The sequence below is a fragment of the Ranitomeya imitator genome, chromosome 7 (assembly GCF_032444005.1).
Source record: "Ranitomeya imitator isolate aRanImi1 chromosome 7, aRanImi1.pri, whole genome shotgun sequence".
In the NCBI taxonomy this organism is placed as follows: Eukaryota; Metazoa; Chordata; class Amphibia; order Anura; family Dendrobatidae; genus Ranitomeya; species Ranitomeya imitator.
In genome coordinates this window covers 188,022,419-188,045,064 of record NC_091288.1, presented here as the reverse complement: position 1 = coordinate 188,045,064, position 22,646 = coordinate 188,022,419, and the positions used below count along the sequence as shown (strand labels likewise).

Below are 22,646 nucleotides of genomic sequence, written 5' to 3'. Positions count from 1 at the left end.
GTTAAAAGATAAAAAAAAAAAAAAAAAAAAAGAAGGCATTTTGAGGTTTGGGATTACACTTTGTATGCGGGTGTTTGGTCATTATTTGCATTTTATTCGTTTATTGTCACAGTGGCAGTGGGGGGGCGGGGGTTCTTGGAGTTGACGCTGATTGGTTGGGGGAAGGAATTGGAGCATAATTGCAGGCAATTTAAAATGTGGTGGGGTTGGATCTGGCATTTTGGTATGGGCTCTGGACGGGGTTTTACCCTGGGAGCTGTCGGTGGTTTTTTCTCTTCCCGGAACGGGATGTACGGTGCCCTCGAGCTGGTTTTCACGGCTGAGGGTAATATGGTGGTCGATCTTCTCTTGTGGGGTTTTTTGCCAGATCTTTTTAGCTCCAAGAACCCTCCCCTCGAATTTATACTGTTGTATTTATGTTTATGTTAATTTTGTTAATAAAAGTTGGCCGCTGTGGCCAAAATATCCAAAAGAATAATTGGTTATGTTTTTATTTAAGGAAAAGGTTTGGTCGGTGGGCAGTCTTGGTGGTTAGGTTACATACGTAGGAAAAGACCGTACTCGGCATATGCGGTCAGGGAGAGATGTGTCTGCAGGGACAGCTGGCAGGATTGACAAACAGAGTGAGCTCTTCTAAATGCAGGATGGCCCACCCGTATTGCAAGCCCCTCCCATGTGTCAGTTTCCAGAGCCTGGAACTGAGGAAGAATCTGACTTGACATCACATGAAGTCAGGAGATTCTCGGCCAGTAATCAGGTGACCCGAAGAACAACTCATGTTAAAGCATTATTTGGTAAAGCCATGTATTTAGTGAAGTGCTTATTTATTGCAGTTAATTTTCATGATTGGAACATGTAAAGCAGCGGACAACCCTTTTAATTGCTCAGCGTAGCTTTTTATTGGTTGATATATTTCAATATTTGCAAGAAGAGTTTACATACAGACATTTTATCAATTTATCAAAGCCATTCGTACAAAAATCCACAGATAATTGTAAGCCATTAATGAGTTGTCTGCTAGGAGTACAATAGGGGTTAAATACTTGTCCTCTTTATAGTGATGTTAATTTGATTTCTTCAGCATTGCAGTGAAACCTGAAATAGAAAAAGCAGAATTGTGATTTGTTTGTTTCTCATTTTCCATAAATTCATTTAGTACTATTAATGAAATCTGAACGTATGGAACAGTTTTAAAAATGAGTATTATTCAATTGCAATTAGGATAGCATTGTAGCATTTTCTCAGGCACATAGACTTGCATTGGAGCGTTTGAATCCAGAGTGGAGTCAAAATAGGACAATTACCGTACTTTTTTTTACACCACTAAGTCTACAAAAATCGAAAACGTGAACATACCCACAGACTATAAGAGGTATACCAATACTTCAAGGGGAGCTGCCAGCAGCGGATCTTGATCATTTATGTACCTAAGTGTATTCAGCATGGCTGAACATTCCTCAGACAATTATTAATAATCTCCTTGAGCAGGTCTTCTCTCTATCTTGGGCCCCCTTCCCCCATCGCTTCTCCTTTCCCTTCCATCAGCTATCCCCCTTAACAATCCTCTCTTGCATTCTAAGTAATCAGAAGTTTGCACTCTTGTCATTGTGAGATGTTTTTGCAATTTTTCTCTCTAAAACTTTCATTAACAATAAACACTTTTTAAAAAAAAAAAAAATCTCAGTGCTAGCAGTCAGGGTGTGGAAGTGTGAGGATTTCTTTGCGGGCTGCTCATGCTCAATACTGAATAAATAAAAATGTTTTCAAAATTATGTTTCTATTTTTCCTTCATTTGCATTTCATTAACTAGTTTTCCAATTTCCATAATTCCACAGCTTTTATTTCTTGTTGAGGATTGTATTTTGATCGTCCCAGAGAACACCCTCTTGGTACAGAGGAATTGTCATGTACAGAGGTAGACGTGAGTTCTGATATTTCAGATTCCCGCTGAGGCTGTAGCTGTCAGCAAATACTTCTGAATCCTACAGTCTTATTGATTCTTTCAGAGGAAAATTATTAGAATTTCAAGGTTGATGTTTATTAAATGTACATTAAGGACTTAAAAATCATAGCGTTTGAATCAGTACTACTGGTAACCCAGGCAAATATTACATGGGTAAACCCAACCCAAAGTTAGAGTTTCTACTCAGTTTGGTGATGTTCTTAGGTGCGGTCAGAAACATTCCTGGGTGGGACTAGGGCAGGACTTAAACAATGCTGATTCTACCAACACCAATGTAGCCAAGTATGTAAGTAATATATACAATCATAGGTTCCTACTTGTAAGTAGTGTGTTATGTAGGGGATCGGCCCTTGCAGGTACTGAATTACACTGTGACTTTAAGAGACAACGCTCCCCTCTGATTTGTGTACACTTGGACTTTCTCCCCTTCAGTTTGGCTGTGTGTTGCTTTTGAAAGAGAAGCAGAAAGTTGGAGAACCCCATGTCTGAGGTAGTCTGATGGGTTTTGCTGTGAGAGACTGATAAAAGTTAACTAACGGCTTAAAGGTAGAAGATAGTTCCCGTCCACTGCAGGCTTAATCACAAGGACCTTGTTCAAAGAGGAAAAGAGTCACAATGTACAACCAGGGCAGACTTCCTGAAACACTTGCAACCTGAGAGGAAAATAACACTGTGGTACCAGCCATCCCACCACATTGAAAGAGGGAACTAGACTTGCACAGATCCAGGAAAGAGAGATTCATTAACCTGAAAGAAGAGCTCAACGCAACCAACTAGGCTAAGCTGCATCAGGACCAAGTAACATCTACCAGACTTTCTTCTAAATCTACAGAACTGTGAGTTACACCGATGTTAACTGTGTTAGGGTGTAGAGCAGGCTTCTTTATCTAGGACGCTGTAGCAGCATGGCCCAATTATCGGAAGTATAGAAACATACTAAACCTGCAGGAAAGCATTGTAATTGCAGCCACAGCTGTGGTTACAATGCAAAAAAAGAGAGTTTGGACTTGGTCAAGCTATTTAACCAAGTCCAATTTACGAACATCTGACATGGGTTTTTACTTTTGGGGAGATCTGTAGGAAGGTATTGGGATGGATCTCTCCCTCCACACTGGGTCTTGGGAATGGTCTGTTTTAGACTGAACAAAGGTCAGAACCAGAGAAAACAAAAGCCATTGCAGCACCAATGAGTTACACGTTCGTGCAGTTGTCCACAGCAACGGATTGATGCAAAAAATATGGCTGTGAACCGGAGGATAAAGTTTGAGTTTGTTTTCATAAGTTGCCAAAATAAAGACATTTAGGTTAAACTATCTTGAGTCACTGACTCACTATGGCACTGTTGTGAAAGCTGCCGCCTTACAAATAGAGTGTTGACTTGGTGAAGTTATTTGACCAAGGCAGATTTAGGAAAACCTGAAATTGAGCTTTTATTTTCAGAAAGATCTGTAGGAAGGTAGTGGGACAGATCTCTCTCTCCACTCCACGTTTTAGGAGTGGCCCATGTCCACGATTCCAATTTAAACTTTCAGTTTAGAATTGGGAGAGTCAATGTTGGTTATGAAAGAAACAGAGTAGGAACTCAGTGTATGATAGTGTAAGGAGTAGCAGACATATCCCTAAAGAGTCCTTGCAGAAGGTCACATTAGTGGAGAAAGACTGCCATCTGCAAGCTGGGTGGGAAAGAACTGATCTGCGCTGGAAGATATGCAGGGGAAGCAACTTCTGGAGCTAGACCTGATCAGGTGACCAGTAACCCAGAGTTCCTGAATATGAAAGGCTTGTGCACCAAACGGCAGACAGATTTGGGGTCATGAAGTAGAGTGAGGCAGATCCAGCAAAGAGAAGGCGCCGATGTTAGCGAGTCAAGTCTCAGCGAGAAGTCCACGTTGCTGAGGTGCCAATCACCATCTGAAGGGGTCCAGACTATGGCCGAGAAAACGCGGCAATCAAGGTCAGGATTTGCATTCTACGCTGGTAAAGGCCCAGAGACCAGATGTCACTTGTCGGGAGCTTATGCCCAGTCCTTCCTGCCTTAGGCCTAGGAGGCTGCTGCAGACGGCCAAGCCATGAGGACCTGGTGAGACACGCCTGCAGTTGCAGAGGAAGAGCACCTGAGAGCAGGGCCGTCGCTTCTAGCTCTCACAAACGGTACTGAGAAGGATCGGGATTAGGACAACAGGTTGGTAGGGGGCTGGTTGGTGCAAGGGAGGCTCAACATGTTTAAATAAACTATATTAGTAAGACTTGAGGCTTCGCGGGAATACCCAGTGTTCTCTGCAATGGCCACACCTACAAGAAAAACTTGCATGGTAAACCTCATGAATTGGCATACCAGCTCTGTAGAAAGGACTTTAGTATTGTATAGAGAAGAACTTGCATTGCTATTTCAATCTTATTGTCTTGTTCATGTTTGACATTCTTTGTTATTTTTACTAATTGTTTAGAATAACTCTAAATTACTTTTGCATGTAAACCAAATTATATTGTGTGCTGTTACTGCCTTGTGTCCTATGTGAAATGCACCCCTACACTTGCATTACAACAGGTCTGTGTTAGACTAAATACAGGTCAGAACCAGAGAGAACAAAAGCCATTGCTGCGCCCACAAGTTACACGTTGGTGCAGTCCCCCTTGGCAACGGATTGATACAAACTGTTATTTATGATACGGCTGAGGATAAGGCTTGAGTTTGTTTTAATAACTTGCCAAAATAAAGACATTTGAGTTGAACTATCCTAGGTCACTGACTCATTACCGCACTGTCGTGAGAGCCACTGCCTTACAGTTAACACTTACAAAGTGGTGCTGTATTCTTTTATCATTATGCAGCCAAAGCTGCTTACTCCTGTAGTACTACACACTTGCATTATTTTGTTCGTAGGTGCTTGTCAGTTTTTATTTTTTTGTTTGTTCAAATGCCCCCATAAATATAGCAATAGCAGTGTACACTCAAGAACAAATTATTGGTGGCTGAAAGTGTTGTAGCGGAACTGAGTTTTAAGGCTCGTACACATCACCATGAAAAAAGTTCCAATTTCGGTCAAGAAAAGTAAGACTAGTGTCATGCAAGAACCATACGATTTTCATGCGAGTACAATCCGATTTTCACAATTAGCATCCGATTGACAACCGAATGCCATGCGATTGCTATCCCATTTCCCATGGCGCTCGCGCTGATGTCAAAAAGTTGAACTGAGTTGATTGGCTGTGAACTCCCAGGACCTTTCTGGAGGCATGAAAACTTTTTCACACTCACGGTGATGTCAGTCAGTTTATAGGAGTTCATCACAAATGGATTATTATCTTCTCATCAGACAGGTGAGGAATATTGTTGTTTATTATTTTAATTCTGTTACAAGAGACATTGGCTTCATTGGACTGGGTGATGACAGGAGATGGTTTAATTTAGATTCGTTAAAGGAGTCTGTGTCATTCATTCAATTAAACAACTTCATTCTGGGTGTATTGTTTTTTTATATGTATATCACGGTGGGGTTAGTAATGGGGGCATCTTATAGACGCCTTTCCATTACTAACCTGTGGGCTTGATGCTACCTGACAATATGATGGTGACATCAACCTGCCCAACTATCGCCTCACTTGCCACCTCACCAGGGTAAGTGGGAACAGCAAGGCTGAGTGCCAGATTTGGCACATCCTATGGATGCGTCTTTTCTGGGGTGGCTGAGAGCTGATGTTTTTAGTCTGGGAGGGGGCCATTGCACATGGCTCCTTCATAGGCTATTAATATCAGTCCGCAGCTGTCTGCCTAGCCTTTGCTGATTATTATATGAGGATCCTACAGCATTTTATTTCTGGAGCCCCCATTTATTAACCAATAAAGGCAAAGTATACAGCTATGGGTATTACCCCCTTCCCATGCTATAAACATTGGCCCCCAGCTCTCCGCTTTCCCTCTGCTGGTTAATAAAATGTTGTTGGAGCCCACACCATTTTTTTCAGAAAATAATTTAGTATGAAAAACAATACATGTACAGTAAGCTACACAAGCACTGTACTAATTATATATGTGACGGACATCTTTATATCTATCAATTCTATTATAGATCTATTCTACTCTGTTGGGTCACACTTTTTACTTTTTACTGTATGTCTCAGATGAATTGCCGGCTTTTCAAAGGACATTGGTGTGTAAAAATCTGAGGGCACTCGCATGGTCCATGTACTGTGCATCTTTTTTCTCGCACCCATTTACTTGCATTGGCTAGTCTCATCCAATATATGAGGACAATCGTAGCATGCCGCAATTGTTTTCTCAGTCCGATTTCAGCTGAGAAAAAAAATCGCAGATTAGCTTTGACTCATAGATGAACGCTGGTCAGAGTGCAATCCAATTTTCTATCAGATTGCACTCGTCCATTTTCCTCGCAGATGAGTATGAGCCCTTATAGATCTGCTCACCAAAACTGTCATTCAAGGAGGAGAGCCCACCCTGCTAAAATCCAGAAACTTAGGAAACGACAAGGAGACTGCATAGCTCTGAGCTGCTCAAGAGACAACTTGAGAATACTTCTTTAAATAAAAAAAATCATACTACAGCTCTTCTTGAATATTCAAAATGTTCAAAGAAAAAGGACAGTCTTTCTGAGCTCCCAGAATAGTTGGCAAATCCGTGGGGCATAGCAGAAACCTCTTAAGAAGCAGTGCTTCTGGAAAGTAATTTTTGCAAAATTCAGGGGGCGAGTAACAGGCGCACATGAGTTTTGGTGAGGTGCTATGCTGGGAAAGTTGAGGTATGGTCACAAGAAATAAAAACAAAAATAATCACTATTCTTCGCTATACACAATCATCAGAATCCTGAAAGGTCATCCCTAAAAATTGGCAAGTGTGATTGATGTGCATTGTACAACACAACTATTTTATATAGCAAAGTTATGTAAGTGGTACGGCACCTATTTACCACAAATACACTATCAATGCAATAGGCAAGAACCTAAACATGTATAAAATTTATATAATAAAAACCTTTCTTACCAGCAAATGAAATTTTGCCTGTATTATTAGGGTCACCAGCTTTCATGAAAACTTCACTCTCAGAGGGAGTCAGCTTCCTGGCACGAGGATTGAAGTAGCCCAGTATATTTCTGAAAATAAGAACGCGTGTTGTGAGTCTTAGGCTATGCTCACATGTTGAGTTTTTGCAGTGTTCTTTTTTTCATTTATTTGCTGTGTTGTTGTTGTCTCTTGTGTATGCTGTTAAAATTTACTACCCCCACAAAAAAACATGATGCCACTTTCTTAGCAAAACCTGATACCTGCATTTTTTGCTGCATTTTTGCCCTTACTTATTGCTTTCTAAGGGTGCAAAAACTCTGAAAAAACACTGAAAAAATGAAAGAAGTGACATGCTGTAAATAATAATAATTATTATTATAATAATAATGCTGCATTTTGCAAAAACATAGCAGTTTTCCAATTCAGTCGGGAAAAAAACAATGTGTGTGCATGAGAATTCTGAAATCTCACAGCTTTTGCTGGTACTGTATAATGCAGCTTAAAATTTGCATAAAAAAATTGCTGCAAAAACGCAATATGTGAACACTGCCTTAATATTTTCATATTTGTTATCACAATAACTGAAGTCTCAGATTATTTGGTGCTTTGTCGAAACTTTCCAAAAATATCTGATTTATGTACGGTGCAATATAATAATCGCCTTCTGATATCTTAGAATAAAGCATTAAAGCTGTGTCCTTACCCAACTTCATCTATCTCAATGAATCCTCTTTTCTCTCTGTCCAGGAAATCGAAAATGTTTTTGACATCATCACGCGATGTGGAATGAAAACCCATTACTCTGAAGAAATTTACGGACGGAAAATTGTTGGGATCTTTATATAAAAAAAAGATACATTTTAAGTAATATAATTATGGTAGAATAACATGAACTGAAAGGGAATCTGTCATGTAAACCAACGCTTTTAACCTGCAGACTTGGTTTTAATTTGCAATTTATTAGCGCTCTAGAGCAGAGCAGCTGCTGCACTGAAAGCCTGGGCACCAGGAGTAAATGCACTATTTATCTAGAGGCGTGCACATAGTGATCGGCACTGCTGAGCTGGCTCTCAGTCAATGCTACGCGCGGTTACAGCCACAGTTCACTATGTACTGAGCAGTGACTGAAGGCCGGCCGGCCATGCCTCAATGACTGAAAGCAGTAGGCTGTCGGAATGAATAAAGTTCATTTCCTTACGGTATCTGGACTTTCAGTGCGGCGGCTTCACGGTTTTAGAATGCTATTAACCTGCACATTAACCCCATATCTACATGTTCATAGCGTTTTTTGACATGACAAGTTCTTTTTAAGAATTTGTATTCCATGCTTTTTTTCTTGATTTTTTTTTAACATTCTTATATGCATTTATCAAGTACATTAATGACCATGTTAAATAAATCTAAAGTAAAATATGCATTATAAATCCTGAGAATTACTAAAACATTAGGAAAGAGAATAAAAATGTCATGTAGTCTACTTCCTAAAAGCAGTTAGTTCGTTACAAACTTGAAACACATAAGAAATCTAATTTAGAATACTACCTATAGTGCAAAAAGCAGAAAAAAGGAGTTACATGCTTAAATGCAACTCTTTATGCATACATATCTACTATATAAAGCTGAATGTGTGTATGTGTGTGTGTGTGTATGTGTGTGTGTGTGTGTATGTCCGGGATTGGCATCTGCACATCGCAGCTACAGCCACAAAATTTTGCACAGTCACACGTCTGGACCCCGAGAGCGTCATAGGCTATATTGTGAGGCGAAATTTTAACCCCGCGCGTTCCAATTCACCAAACAATTTTGCCCCTATCTACATAATGGGGAAAAAAGTGAAAGGAAAAGTGTTGGAAGCGTCGCAGCTACAGCAACAAAATTTTGCACAGTCACACGTCTGGACCCCGAGAGCGTCATAGGCTACGTTGTGAGGTGAAATATTAACCCCGCGCTTTCCAATTCACCAAACAATTTTGCCCCATCTACATAATGGGGAAAAAAGTGAAAGGAAAAGTGTTGGAGGCGTCGCAGCTACAGCCACAAAATTTTGCACAGTCACACGTCTGGACCCTGAGAGCGTCATAGGCTATATTGTGAGGTGAAATTTTAACCCCGCGCGTTCCAATTCACCAAACAATTTTGCCCCTATCTACATAATGGGGAAAAAAGTGAAAGGAAAAGTGTTGGAAGCGTCGCAGCTACAGCAACAAAATTTTGCACAGTCACACGTCTGGACCCTGAGAGCGTCATAGGCTATGTTGTGAGGTGAAATATTAACCCCGCACTTTCCAATTCACCAAACAATTTTACCCCTATCTACATAATGGGGAAAAAAGTGAAAGGAAAAGTGTTGGAGGCGTCGCAGCTACAGAAACAAAATTTTGCACAGTCACACGTCGGGACCCTGAGAGCGTCATAGGCTTCGTTGTGAGGTGAAATTTTAACCCCGCGCGTTCCAATTCACCAAACAATTTTGCCCCTATCTACATAATGGGGAAAAAGTGAAAGGAAAAGTGTTGGAAGCGTCACAGCTACAGCAACAAAATTTTGCACAGTCACACGTCTGGACCCCGAGAGCGTCATAGGCTATGTTGTGAGGTGAAATTTTAACCCCGCGCTTTCCAATTCACCAAACAATTTTGCCCCTATCTACATAATGGGAAAAAATGAAAGGACAAGTGTAGGAGGCAAATTGACAGCTGCCAGATGTGAACAAGGGGGACTTAAAGAATGAGAGCGATGGCGCCAAAGAGTATATACCGTACAGTTGCTAAGGTGGGGCCTCGACATGGGATACTCACCACACACGGGGATATGAACACACACAAAATGCGCCACACACTACCACGTGCTTGAACACATATTACCCTCAGCACACATTTCACCACAAATACACCAACTTCGCCACATAAAAGTCAAAACACAAAAGTCGCCACTCAAAACTCGCTACGCGCAGAACTCGCCACATGCAAAAACTAGGCTCTTGCAAAACTCGCCACAAGTGCAAAATTCTCCTCATGAAAAACTCGCCACACGCAAAACTTGCACACGCGGAAAAATTGCCACATGCACAAAAGTTGCAACACATGCAAAAGTTGCCTCACACAAAACTTGCACATACTCAAAAGGCACCACACATAATACTCGCAACGCGCAAAACTCACCATGTACAAAACTTGCTGCACACAACTTGCTACACTAACCTGTCACATGCAACTCGACACACAAAAAGTTGCTACGCGCATGTTGCTACACAAAACTCATCTCACAAAAGTCGCTACATGCATGTCGCCACACGCAACTCAACACACACAACTTGACAAACGAAACTCGCCCTAAAACACACACAAGTGTGGTATTATCCTTCAAAAATAAAAATCTGATTAATAAGCAGACAAACTACAACAATTGCACCATATAGGAAATACAGCAGCTGTCAGTCACATGACCTGTCTATTATGTGTATGTGTGAGCTAATATATACTGCCAGGGGGAGGGCTTCCTGTTGGCTGGGGATTTATCAGGCTGCCAATTTAGCTTACAAATACTGAGGTAAAAATACTGAGCAAATAACGTGTGAACGAGGTCTAATACAGGAGGAGATGACACACAGGTATATACTATAAACAGGGGAAATGACACACAGATATATACTATATACAGGAGAGATGACACACAGGTATATACTATATAGAGGAGATGACATATAGGTACATATATATACAGGAGGAGATGACATACAGGTATATACTATATACAGGAGGAGATGACATACAGGTATATGCTATATATAGAAGATGACATGCAGGTATATACTATATGCAGGAGGAGATGACACTCAGATATATACTATATACAGGGGAGATGACACACAGGTATATACTATATACAGGAGGAGATGACATACAGGTATATGCTATATATAGAAGATGACATGCAGGTATATACTATATGCAGGAGGAGATGACACTCAGATATATACTATATACAGGGGAGATGACACACAGGTATATACTATATACAGGAGGAGATGACATACAGGTATATACTATATATAGAAGGAGATGACATTCAGGTATATACTATATATAGGGGAGATGACACAGCAGGTATATACTATATACAGGGGAGATGACATACAGGTATATACTATATACAGGAGATGACATACAGATGTATACTATATATAAGGGAGATGACAAACATGTATATACTGAGGTGATGAGGTGAAAATGAGAGGTGTGAGGTGAAAATGAAAAGGTGTGAGTGCAAAATGAGAGGAGTGAGGAAAAATAGTGGAGTGATCAGAAAATGACAGATGTGAGGTTGAAATGACAAGTGTTAGGGGGGAATGAGAGGAGTGAGGGAGAAAATGAGAGGTGTGAGGGAGAAAATGAGAGATGTGAGGGGGAAAATGAAAGATGTGATTGGGAAAATGAGAGGCGTGATGGGAAAATAAGAGAAGTGAGATGCTATAACTAACCACAGATATTTACTATGCCCAGGCAACGCCGGGCTCTTCAGCTAGTAATATATAAAGCTGAATGTGTATGTGTGTATGTACAGTGGGGCAAAAAAGTATTTAGTCAGTCAGCAATAGTGCAAGTTCCACCACTTAAAAAGATGAGAGGCGTCTGTAATTTACATCATAGGTAGACCTCAACTATGGGAGACAAACTGAGAAAAAAAAAATCCAGAAAATCACATTGTCTGTTTTTTTAACATTTTATTTGCATATTATGGTGGAAAATAAGTATTTGGTCAGAAACAAAATTTCATCTCAATACTTTGTAATATATCCTTTGTTGGCAATGACAGAGGTCAAACGTTTTCTGTAAGTCTTCACAAGGTTGCCACACACTGTTGTTGGTATGTTGGCCCATTCCTCCATGCAGATCTCCTCTAGAGCAGTGATGTTTTTGGCTTTTCGCTTGGCAACACGGACTTTCAACTCCCTCCAAAGGTTTTCTATAGGGTTGAGATCTGGAGACTGGCTAGGCCACTCCAGGACCTTGAAATGCTTCTTACGAAGCCACTCCTTCGTTGCCCTGGTGGTGTGCTTTGGATCATTGTCATGTTGAATGACCCAGCCATGTTTCATCTTCAATGCCCTTGCTGATGGAAGGAGGTTTGCACTCAAAATCTCACGATACATGGCCCCATTCATTCTTTCATGTACCCGGATCAGTCGTCCTGGCCCCTTTGCAGAGAAACAGCCCCAAAGCATGATGTTTCCACCACCATGCTTTACAGTAGGTATGGTGTTTGATGGATGCAACTCAGTATTCTTTTTCCTCCAAACACGACAAGTTGTGTTTCTACCAAACAGTTCCAGTTTGGTTTCATCAGACCATAGGACATTCTCCCAAAACTCCTGGATCATCCAAATGCTCTCTAGCAAACTTCAGATGGGCCCGGACATGTACTGGCTTAAGCAGTGGGACACGTCTGGCACTGCAGGATCTGAGTCCATGGTGGCGTAGTGTGTTACTTATGGTAGGCCTTGTTACATTGGTCCTAGCTCTCTGCAGTTCATTCACTAGGTCCCCCCGCGTGGTTCTGGGATTTTTGCTCACCGTTCTTGTGATCATTCCGACCCCACGGGGTGGGATTTTGCGTGGAGCCCCAGATCGAGGGAGATTATCAGTGGTCTTGTATGTCTTCCATTTTCTAATTATTGCTCCCACTGTTGATTTCTTCACTCCAAGCTGGTTGGCTATTGCAGATTCAGTCTTCCCAGCCTGGTGCAGGGCTACAGTTTTGTTTCTGGTGTCCTTTGACAGCTCTTTGGTCTTCACCATAGTGGAGTTTGGAGTCAGACTGTTTGAGGGTGTGCACAGGTGTCTTTTTATACTGATAACAAGTTTAAACAGGTGCCATTACTACAGGTAATGAGTGGAGGAAAGAGTAGACTCTTAAAGAAGAAGTTACAGGTCTGTGAGAGCCAGAAATCTTGATTGTTTGTTTCTGACCAAATACTTATTTTCCACCATAATATGCAAAAAAAAATGATAAAAAAACAGACAATGGGATTTTCTGGATTTTTTTTTCTCAGTTTGTCTCCCATAGTTGAGGGCTACCTATGATGTAAATTACAGACGCCTCTCATCTTTTTAAGTGGTGGAACTTGCACTATTGCTGACTGACTAAATACTTTTTTGCCCCACTGTATGTATGTATGTGTGTATGTCCGGGATTGGCATCTGGAGGCGTCGCAGCTACAGCCACAAAATTTCGCACAGTCACACGTCTGGACCCTGAAAGCGTCATAGGCTATGTTGTGAGGTGAAATTTTAACCCCGCGCTTTCCAATTCACCAAACAATTTTGTCCCTATCTACATAATGGGGAAAAAGTGACAGGAAAAGTGTTGGAGGCAAATTGACAGCTGCCAGATGTGAACAAGGGGGACTTAAAGAATGAGAGCGATGGCGCCAAAGAGTATATACCATACAGTTGCTAAGGTGGGGCCCCGACATGGGTTACTCACCACACATGAGGATATGAACACACACACAAAAGGCGCCACACACTACCACGTGCTTGAACACATATACCACCCTCAGCACACATTTCACCACACGTACACCAAGCTCGCCACATAAAAGTCGAAACACAAAAGTCGCCGCTCAAAACTCGCCATGCGCCAAACTCGCCACATGCAAAACTAGGCTCACACAAAACTCGCCACACATGCAAAACTCACCTCATGGAAAACTCGCCACACGCAAAATTTGCATACGTGGAAAAATTGCAACATGCACAAAAGTTGCAACACATGCAAAAGTTGCCTCACACAGAATTTGCACATACTCAAAACACACCACACATAAAACTCGCCATGCGCAAAACTCGCCATGCGCAAAACTTGCTGCACACAACTTGCTACACTAACCTGTCACATTCAACTCAACACACAAAAAGTTGCTACACGCTGTCGCCACACAAAACTCATCTCACAAAAGTCGCTACATGCATGTCGCCACATGCAACTCAACACACACAACTTGACACATGAAACTCGCCCTAAAACACACACAAGTCTGGTATTATCCTTCAAAAATAAAAATCTGATTAATAAGCAGACAAACTACAAGAGCAACAAATGTACCATATAGGAAATACGGCAGCTGTCAGTCACATGACCTGTCTATTATGTGTATGTGTGAGCTAATATATACTGCCAGGGGGAGGGCTTCCTGTTGGCTGGGGATTTATCAGTCTGCCAATTTAGCTTACAAATACTGAGGTAAAAATACTGACCAATTAACGTGTGAACGCAGTCTAATACAGGAGGAGATGACACACAGATATATACTATATACAGGAGGAGATGACACACAGCTATATACTATATAAAGGAGGAGATGACACACAGGTATATACTATATACAGGAGGAGATGACACACAGGTATATACTATATACAGGAGGAGATGACACACAGGTATATACTATATACAGGAGGAGATGACTTACAGGTATATACTATATACAGGAGAGATGACACACAGGTATATACTATATACAGGAGGAGATGACACACAGCTATATACTATATAAAGGAGGAGATGACACACAGGTATATACTATATACAGGAGGAGATGACACACAGGTATATACTATATACAGGAGGAGATGACACACAGGTATATACTATATACAGGAGGAGATGACTTACAGGTATATACTATATACAGGAGGAGATGACACACAGGTATATACTATATACAGGAGGAGATGACTTACAGGTATATACTATATACAGGAGAGATGACACACAGGTATATACTATATACAGGAGGAGATGACGCACGCATATATACTATATACAGGGGAGATGACACACAGGTATATACTATATACAGGAGGAGATGACATACAGGTATATACTATATACAGGAGGACATGACACACAGGTATATACTATATACAGGAGGAGATGACATACAGGTATATACTATATACAGGGGCGATGACACACAGGTATATACTATATACAGTGGAGATGACACACAGGTATATACTATATACAGGAGGAGATGACATACAGGTATATACTATATACTGGAGGAGATGACACAGGTATATACTATGTACAGGAGCAGATGATACACAGGTATCTACTATATACAGGAGGAGATGACTTACAGGTAAATACTATATACAGGAGGAGATGACACACGTATATACTATATACAGGAGGAGATGACATACAGGTATATACTATATATAAGAGGAGATGACACGTAGGTATATAGAGGAGGAGATGACATACAGCAGGTATATACTATATACAGGGGAGATGACATACAGGTATACACTATATACAGGAGATGACATACAGGTATATACTATATATAGGAGGAGATGACATACAGGTATATAGTATATACAGAAGAGATGACATACAGGTATATAATATATACAGGAGGAGATGACACATGGGTACATACAATATACAGGAGGAGATGACATACAGCAGGTATATACTATTTACAGGGGAGATGACATACAGGTATATACTGTATACAAGAGAAGACATACAGGTGTATACTATATATAAGGGAGATGACAAACATGTATATACTGAAAATGAGGGGTGTGAGGTGAAAATGAAAAGGTGTGAGTGCAAAATGAGAGGAGTGAGGGAAAATAGTAGAGTGATCGGAAAATGACAGATGTGAGGTTGAAATGACAAGTGTTAGAGGGGAATGAGAGGAGTGAGGGGGAAAATAAGAGGAGTGAGGGGGAAAATGAGAGGTGTAAGGGAGAAAATGAGAGGTGTAAGGGAGAAAATGAGAGGCATGATGGGAAAATAAGAGATGTGAGGTGTTATAACTAACCACAGATATTTACTATGCCCAGGCAACGCTGGGCTCTTCAGCTAGTGTAATATATAACTAGCTGTTTCCAGCCAGCTAACGCTCGGCACGCTCATTGCTATCTAAATAACGCTGCTGGTGATTAAACTAAAGTAAATAATGACAACATTCAATAGCGCTTACGCAGGTGGTAAATTAACTTAAAATGAAGTTAATGACAATAATAATCATTAAAAATTTGAATAATACTAATAATACATTTTATTCACAGTGTAAAATAAAAAACAAACTGGATTCAGTAAGATGTGCAATTTTTATTCATTCCAGCATCTAAACAAATTTCATAACGAAACATAAATTAAGTTAAAATTTCTCTGTAAACACAACTAAATGTATAGTCATTTTCATCATTTTCAAAGATCTTTCCTTGACTTCTACCAGGTACAATTTAATGTGTGGGGGCGGGATTGTGTGTGGTAATGTGGTGCGGGGCAGGATTATGTGTGGTGATGGGGTGGGGGCGGGATTATGTGTGGTGATGTGGTGGGGGGCGGTATTATGTGTGGTAATATGGTGGGGGGTGGGATTGTGTGTGGTGATGGGGTGGGGGTGGGATTGTGTGGTAATGGGGTGAGGGGCGGGATTATGTGTGGTGATGGGGTGGGGGACGGGATTATGTGTGGTGATGTGGGGGCGGGATTATGTGTGGTAATGTGGTGGGGGGCTAGATTATGTGTGGTGATGTGGTGGGGGCGGGATTATGTGTGGTGAAGTGGTGGAGGGCGGGATTACGTGTGGTGATGGGGTGGGGGGTGGGATTGTGTGTGGTGATGTGGTGGGGGGTGGGATTGTGTGTGGTGATGGGGTGGGGGGTGGGATTGTGTGTGGTGATGGAGTGGGGGGCGGGATTGTGTGTGGTGATGGGGTGGGGGACGGGATTGTGTGTGGTGATGGGGTGAGGGGCGGGATTATGTGTGGTGATGTGGTGGGGGTGGGATTATGTGTGGTGATGTGGTGGGGGTGGGATTGTGTGTGGTGATGGGGTGGGGGGCGGGATTGTGTGTGGTGATGGGGTGGGGGGTGAGATTACGTGTGGTGATGGGGTGGGGGCGGGATTGTGTGTGGTGATGTGGTGGGGTTGGATTATGTATGGTGATGTGGTGGGGGTGGGATTGTGTGTGGTGATGTGGTGGGAGGTGGAGCTTCTGTGCAGGGGGCGGGATTAGTGAGTAATCACGATGCCTCTTATATATATAGATACAAGATAAGACATAAAATTTATAAAGATGGAAACACAGTTCATTAATAACTTCGCAGGCAGTACAAGACCATTATTCAAAGTGAATGGACATTTATAGCCGCAAACATAATAGTCCACATATAATAGACACAATGGTCAAATATTAAAGACGATATTTGGGACTTTAAAAAAAAAAATAAATGTACCCAAGCACTAACAGGCACATAGTTGCTACCTACCTGCCTGTTGTGCCCAGTGCCATTCTCTGCTGGCACTGACCAGTAAGACTTCTGCTGACGACATGTCAACAGAAGGGCAATTTGTCTTCCTATTGACAGGTTGTGACTACTGGTGTCATGCTGATTGACAACCAGCTCTCCACTGTCTAATTGAAGGAAGCCGGCTGTCAATCAGCATGACACCAGTAGACCCTCCATGTCAACAGGAAGACAAACTGCTACTCTGTTTGCAGGGAACAGCTGAATCTCTGGCAGGAGCGGCCAATGACTGGGTACATCAGTTACCTCTGTTAGTAACTACATGCCTTTTTTTTTTTTTAAAAATTCCTACTTTTAAATGTTACCACAGTGTGGAACAACTACTCTTCCAGTCATAGTAGTAGCTCAGTAGCGCAGTCAACCAGAAATGTCCATCTCCTTTAAGTCTTTAATAAAACAGGATGACAGATTCACTTTCCTGATGTATCCATTTTATTAAATTCACATGTTCTTTATGAAATAATCTAGAATGTAATTTATTGATTATTATTATTATATAATATATTCTGTAAAATATATATTATTTTACAAGTCCCTTTGATTTTGGACACACTTTTTAAATAGTCACTGACAGTTAACAAACTTTGCATAAATTAATAGCACAAGTAAATATATGAGAAATCTGCTTCATTCTCCATTTAAGCAAAATTCACACGGTCGTTATTTTTCCTCGGTATTTGAACGAAGCATTTCTAAGTGAAACGCGCGTCTGGTGTGGTGGGTTCTCGGGTTTTAATTTCAGGTAACTATACCTCCTTATGTTCTCGGTCTATCATTTCTTGGCGTTTGTATTATGATTTTGGATTGGGCAGGTGTGGACATTCAATGCTGATATTACCAAAGAGACTCAAGCTGTACTACCATATGTATGGGGCATTCATAGACACTTTTTGATGTGCTGCACAACCTTATGGTTTACCTTTCTCTTTATACTTGTGGTCTCATACATTGGACAGTTATATTTGATGTTGTGCTGTATAACTACCATGTGTATCTATATACAGAAGGATGTGTGATTTTGTGGCATGTTTCCCATAATACTGCCCTGTGATATATTGAGGATTTACCCCTATCTTGTATCAGTAATTAGTAATATATGAATATGTACGATGCTATATTAGTTTGTATTGACCATTAATACTCCCACCTAGAAAACAGCTCTGTACTTGTGGTATTTTGTTCTACCTCTTAATGTTTATATGCTTGGGTATACCCACAGCTCTGTACTTGTGGTATTTTGTTCTACATCTTAATGTTTATATGCTTTTTAAACTGACTCAATAAAGATTTAATATTCTATTTCTATTTGGCGGCATAAGCTTTTTGTTTTTGGTGTTGCATTACAGATTTTGCTTTATGGCTGCATTATACATTGGATAATTATTTGGTGTTTTTTTAGAGGATCTACTTAACCTAGTGATCCCTTTTTAGCAACAGTTCCACCCCAGCTTTTAGGAAAGCCGGACTAGGGTTATGGTTGCGTTGAGCTTTTTATACTTTTGAATTTTGAGACTGAAAAGTCAATATAAGTTTTTTTTCCATAGCAGATTATGATGCAGCTTCTGCATATGATTTTTTTTTCCCTTTTTTTAATCATTCAGTGTTCAAATTTGGAGCTGTTTTTCAGGCTGAAAAAACTGACTTGTTTATTCTTGAAAAAAAAAAAATTAATAAAAAACACTATGCATTATAGGCTTGTCTTTACAATTATGTAAATCAGAAGCATATGCAAAGACTAATTTAAGCATTTTTTAAAAATGTGGATTTAGGAGCCAAATCTGATCCAAACTCCAAATAAAAACTCCAATAGCTCTGATCCATCATTTGTTTCTTTAAGTTATTTTTTTTCTGTCTTAATTCTTCAACATTGCAAAAGGAGATTGAATTTTGCCAAAAATCAAAGTTGCTCACTTTTTTTCTTTTTTTGCTTTTTAGGGCAAAAAAAAAGCACAGGATCCTATAAAATGTTGCACATTAGTATTCAACTACGAAACAATAAAATTACATTCCTTGCTGCAGTTGTGAAGCAGAAAATGCTCAAAAGAACCAACATATGCCTTTCTATGTAAAATTGACTCTCTATTCTTATGTTCAGACTTTAGAACTTCTTTTTACCGCTTCAGATTTCCAAAGACGTCAGGCGGCTAAAAGAAGTGACCTTACACTTCGGCAGGCATTTTCCCCTGGAGGACGCTGTTTACTTTACAATACAAGTTAAAGGGAAAGCTCATAAGACGCCGAGAAGATGCTAAAACATTGGAGCATTTTCCATCGTTTATGAATAATTACACTAGCGGTTTCTTTATTATTCAATGGCTTTGAAAAAAGACCAAAAACTACATTAAAAAAAAGTAAAGAAAAAACCTTGGTAAAGCCCTAAAAAAAACAAATGTCAGCAGCCAATGCCATTGGAAAAGACAGGAAAAAAAAACAACACAAAAGATGCTCCCAGGAAAAAATTCCTGTGCTTTCTGAAGCATCTTCTGCTTAAAGGGAACCTGTCACCCCGTATTTTAAAGATGAGATAAAAATGGCATTAACAAGGGCCAGAGCTGAGCTTTACAGTACTGTCTTCTGTGTGTTTATATTCCGCACCTATGTTGCCGAAATACCTTTTGAAAGTCGGCGTTTGGTGCTGTCACTCAGTCAGGTCTGGTCAGATGGGCGTTGATAAGTTGCGGTTCCTCCCCCACCTCTTGCGTTTCCCTGCGAATGTTATTCCCGCCGTCAGCGTTGTGCTTAGCGCCTGCGCACTAACGTATAATTTGGCGCCTGCGTATTATGGTTTTCCCAACTGTGGGCATATCATAATGGACATTATTGCGCATGCGCGTGTCGGCACTTTTACCTGTGTGCCCCGGAAGTGGTCATATGCGCATACTGTATAGCTGGATGCCGGTAACAGTTTCTCAGCCCCACCTGCGATCGTAAGTTTTACCGGCATCCAGCTATACATTAAATGCGCATATAACCACTTCCGGGGCACACAGCTAAAAGTGCCGACAAGCGCCTGCGCAGTGATGTAACGTACGCTATGCCCACAGTTGGGCACAGCATAATGCGCAGGCGCAAGAGGCTCATTTAATGCGCAACTGCGAAAAAAGTGCGCGATCTGTGTGATTCACAGAGCGCATTTAAGTCATACACGCCGAGGAGCAGGGGGGAGGAACCGCAACTTATCAACGCCCATCTGACCAGACCTGACTGAGTGACAGCACCAAACGCCGACTTTCAAAAGGTATTTCGGCAAGATAGGTGCGGAATATAAACACACAGAAGACAGTACTGTAAAGCTCAGCTCTGGCCCTTGTTAATGCCATTTTTATCTCATCTTTAAAATACGGGGTGACAGGTTCCCTTTAAAAAAGCTCTGCAGGTCCATGTGCACAAACCATTACTGCTATTAGTCACTCATCACCCACAAAATGTAATATGGACACCTGTATATATCTCTGTTATTTTTTACAGTAAGACCAGGTTCAGACATATGTATGAAAAGTAAGTATTCATAAAGAATTAATATAATAAGGATGAAGATGTGAGTGGGCAAGTCTCATCCGAAAAATGGAAGAGAATAGTATAATCCAACCCCTGGTGCTATCCGATTTCAACACATGTCAATTCTGCTCATCTGAATCTTGCTTAATATATAACCACAATAATAAACAATTAATCAGGTATAATTTTTTCACTTGGAATCTGTCACTTACCTTTTAGGGCTTCCAAGGCTTCATCAATAACTTCTTGAGATACATTGACTTTAATTGACGTCATTGTGCTGCAAGTATAAAGAAAAAGAGAGTTTACAATTGTAAAAACTCCAAATTTTTTTTACTCTTCTGCTTCACAGCTTACAGTGACTATAAATAACTGAGAAAGGAGCAGGAAAAGTTTCGAAATTTCTTATTCTAACCCTTGGGTCAGTTGATCACAAATGTACCAGACAATGCACATTACAGAACACTTATGTGACATGAAAGGGGATGTCCAGGCTTGAGGAAATCCCACACATGCAGCCACGTGGCCGCCGACTAGCCCCTACCAAAGTTTGGCATTGTGCAGTCACATACAGTGACTACAAACCTCTGTCCTGAGCCTGGAAAACTCCTTTAATACATTTTTATCCAAAAGGTAAAAATGTTACTGTAGTGATACCTTTATTACCTTACCAGAAGAATCATACATGCAAGTTTTTTCGAAGATAGTGGACCATTCGTCTGGCAGGATTGTCATTACTTGCCTGATTAAAGATACTCTTGCCTTGGAAAGCATAAAATGGTATTTTTTTCTGATCAGTCAGAAAATATATTACTTCTATCTCAATTATTAAAATAAAATTATATCATCACTTACATTTTTTCCCTAACTCAGTACCACATTATCTTTTGCTGTACATCAGTATACTTCGGAATGCCGGGGAGAAAACTCCTTAAACGGGTCATTTACTAACAACAAATTACCGATCATTTACTAACAACAAATTACCGATCATTTACTAACAACAAATTACCGATCATTTACTAACAACAAATACTCAGTCAATAACTGGTCATTTACATTCCTTTGTTAGAAGATAACAACAGATGACCTTCTGCTACACTCCCTGAAAGTGAGGATATATATAATATTAAACTAATTGAAAACATATAAAAATTAGTATTGATTAATTGGAGTGTTGAAACCATTAAAAATAACTCTTACTACAAGGTGGCACTCAGTCTCATGGAAAACTCTTCTTTATTCAAAGTCTTTAAAACATGGAGCTGGAGAAGTAAGTTCCTCATGAACTACGGCCGTTTCGAGTTTCTCCGACACTTCAACGGGCTCAACTACATCAAGCCGTTGAAGCGTTGAAGACACTTGAAACGGCCATTGTTTGTAAGGATACCCGCTTCCCCAGTTCCATGTTTGAATAAAGAAGAGCTTTATGTGAGACAGAGTGACATCTTTTCTAAGCAAATACTCAAGGCTCTCTGCAATCAGGTAGAGCACCTGTCCGCTGCGGTATCGACCAGCTGTAAGTAGTCTCATCTGACCATAATACAGTATGTTCCTTTTGGATGGTGCCGGTCTTTTTTCTGTTTTCCTGGTTGTGCGCATCAGTATACTCACCCGTCACTTGTATTCTCGATGTAGTAAATATTCTATTATACAGATGGCTGATTGCTCTCTATATATACACACCACATACAGGGCGGAACACATTAAATAGCAAAATAAAAGACAAAGTAATTATCTGTTAGAGGAAGATTAATAGCCCTGATTATGTCATTTCTGATTACAAGTTCTTCTACAAGTACGGTAACTTAGAAATGCAAACAAAT

At 40.5% G+C, this 22,646-nt stretch overlaps 1 protein-coding gene across 1 annotated transcript; it reads right to left on the bottom strand.

Annotated features, from left to right (window-relative positions):
• Positions 1-878: 878 nt before the first annotated feature.
• LOC138645944 (parvalbumin beta-like) lies at positions 879-21,256 on the bottom strand. The gene is made up of 4 exons (XM_069735421.1): positions 21,033-21,256; positions 7,687-7,819; positions 6,963-7,072; positions 879-1,095 (listed from the first exon to the last, which is right to left on the bottom strand). Exons 1-4 carry the CDS (start codon positions 21,094-21,096, stop codon positions 1,064-1,066), a joined length of 339 nt encoding a protein of 112 aa, XP_069591522.1. The 5' UTR covers positions 21,097-21,256; the 3' UTR covers positions 879-1,063.
• Between the last annotated feature and the right edge of the window lie 1,390 nt (positions 21,257-22,646).

Bases quoted from the DNA above. Each gene is read 5' to 3' on its own strand.
- LOC138645944 (XM_069735421.1), bottom strand. From the start codon at position 21,096: ATGACGTCAATTAAAGTCAATGTATCTCAAGAAGTTATTGATGAAGCC. The intron at 7,820-21,032 runs GTAAGTGACAGA...TTTTATATAAAG, and splicing joins AGCCTTGGAAGCCCTAAAAG to ATCCCAACAATTTTCCGTCC. The intron at 7,073-7,686 runs GTAAGGACACAG...TCTTATTTTCAG, and splicing joins ATTGAGATAGATGAAGTTGG to AAATATACTGGGCTACTTCA.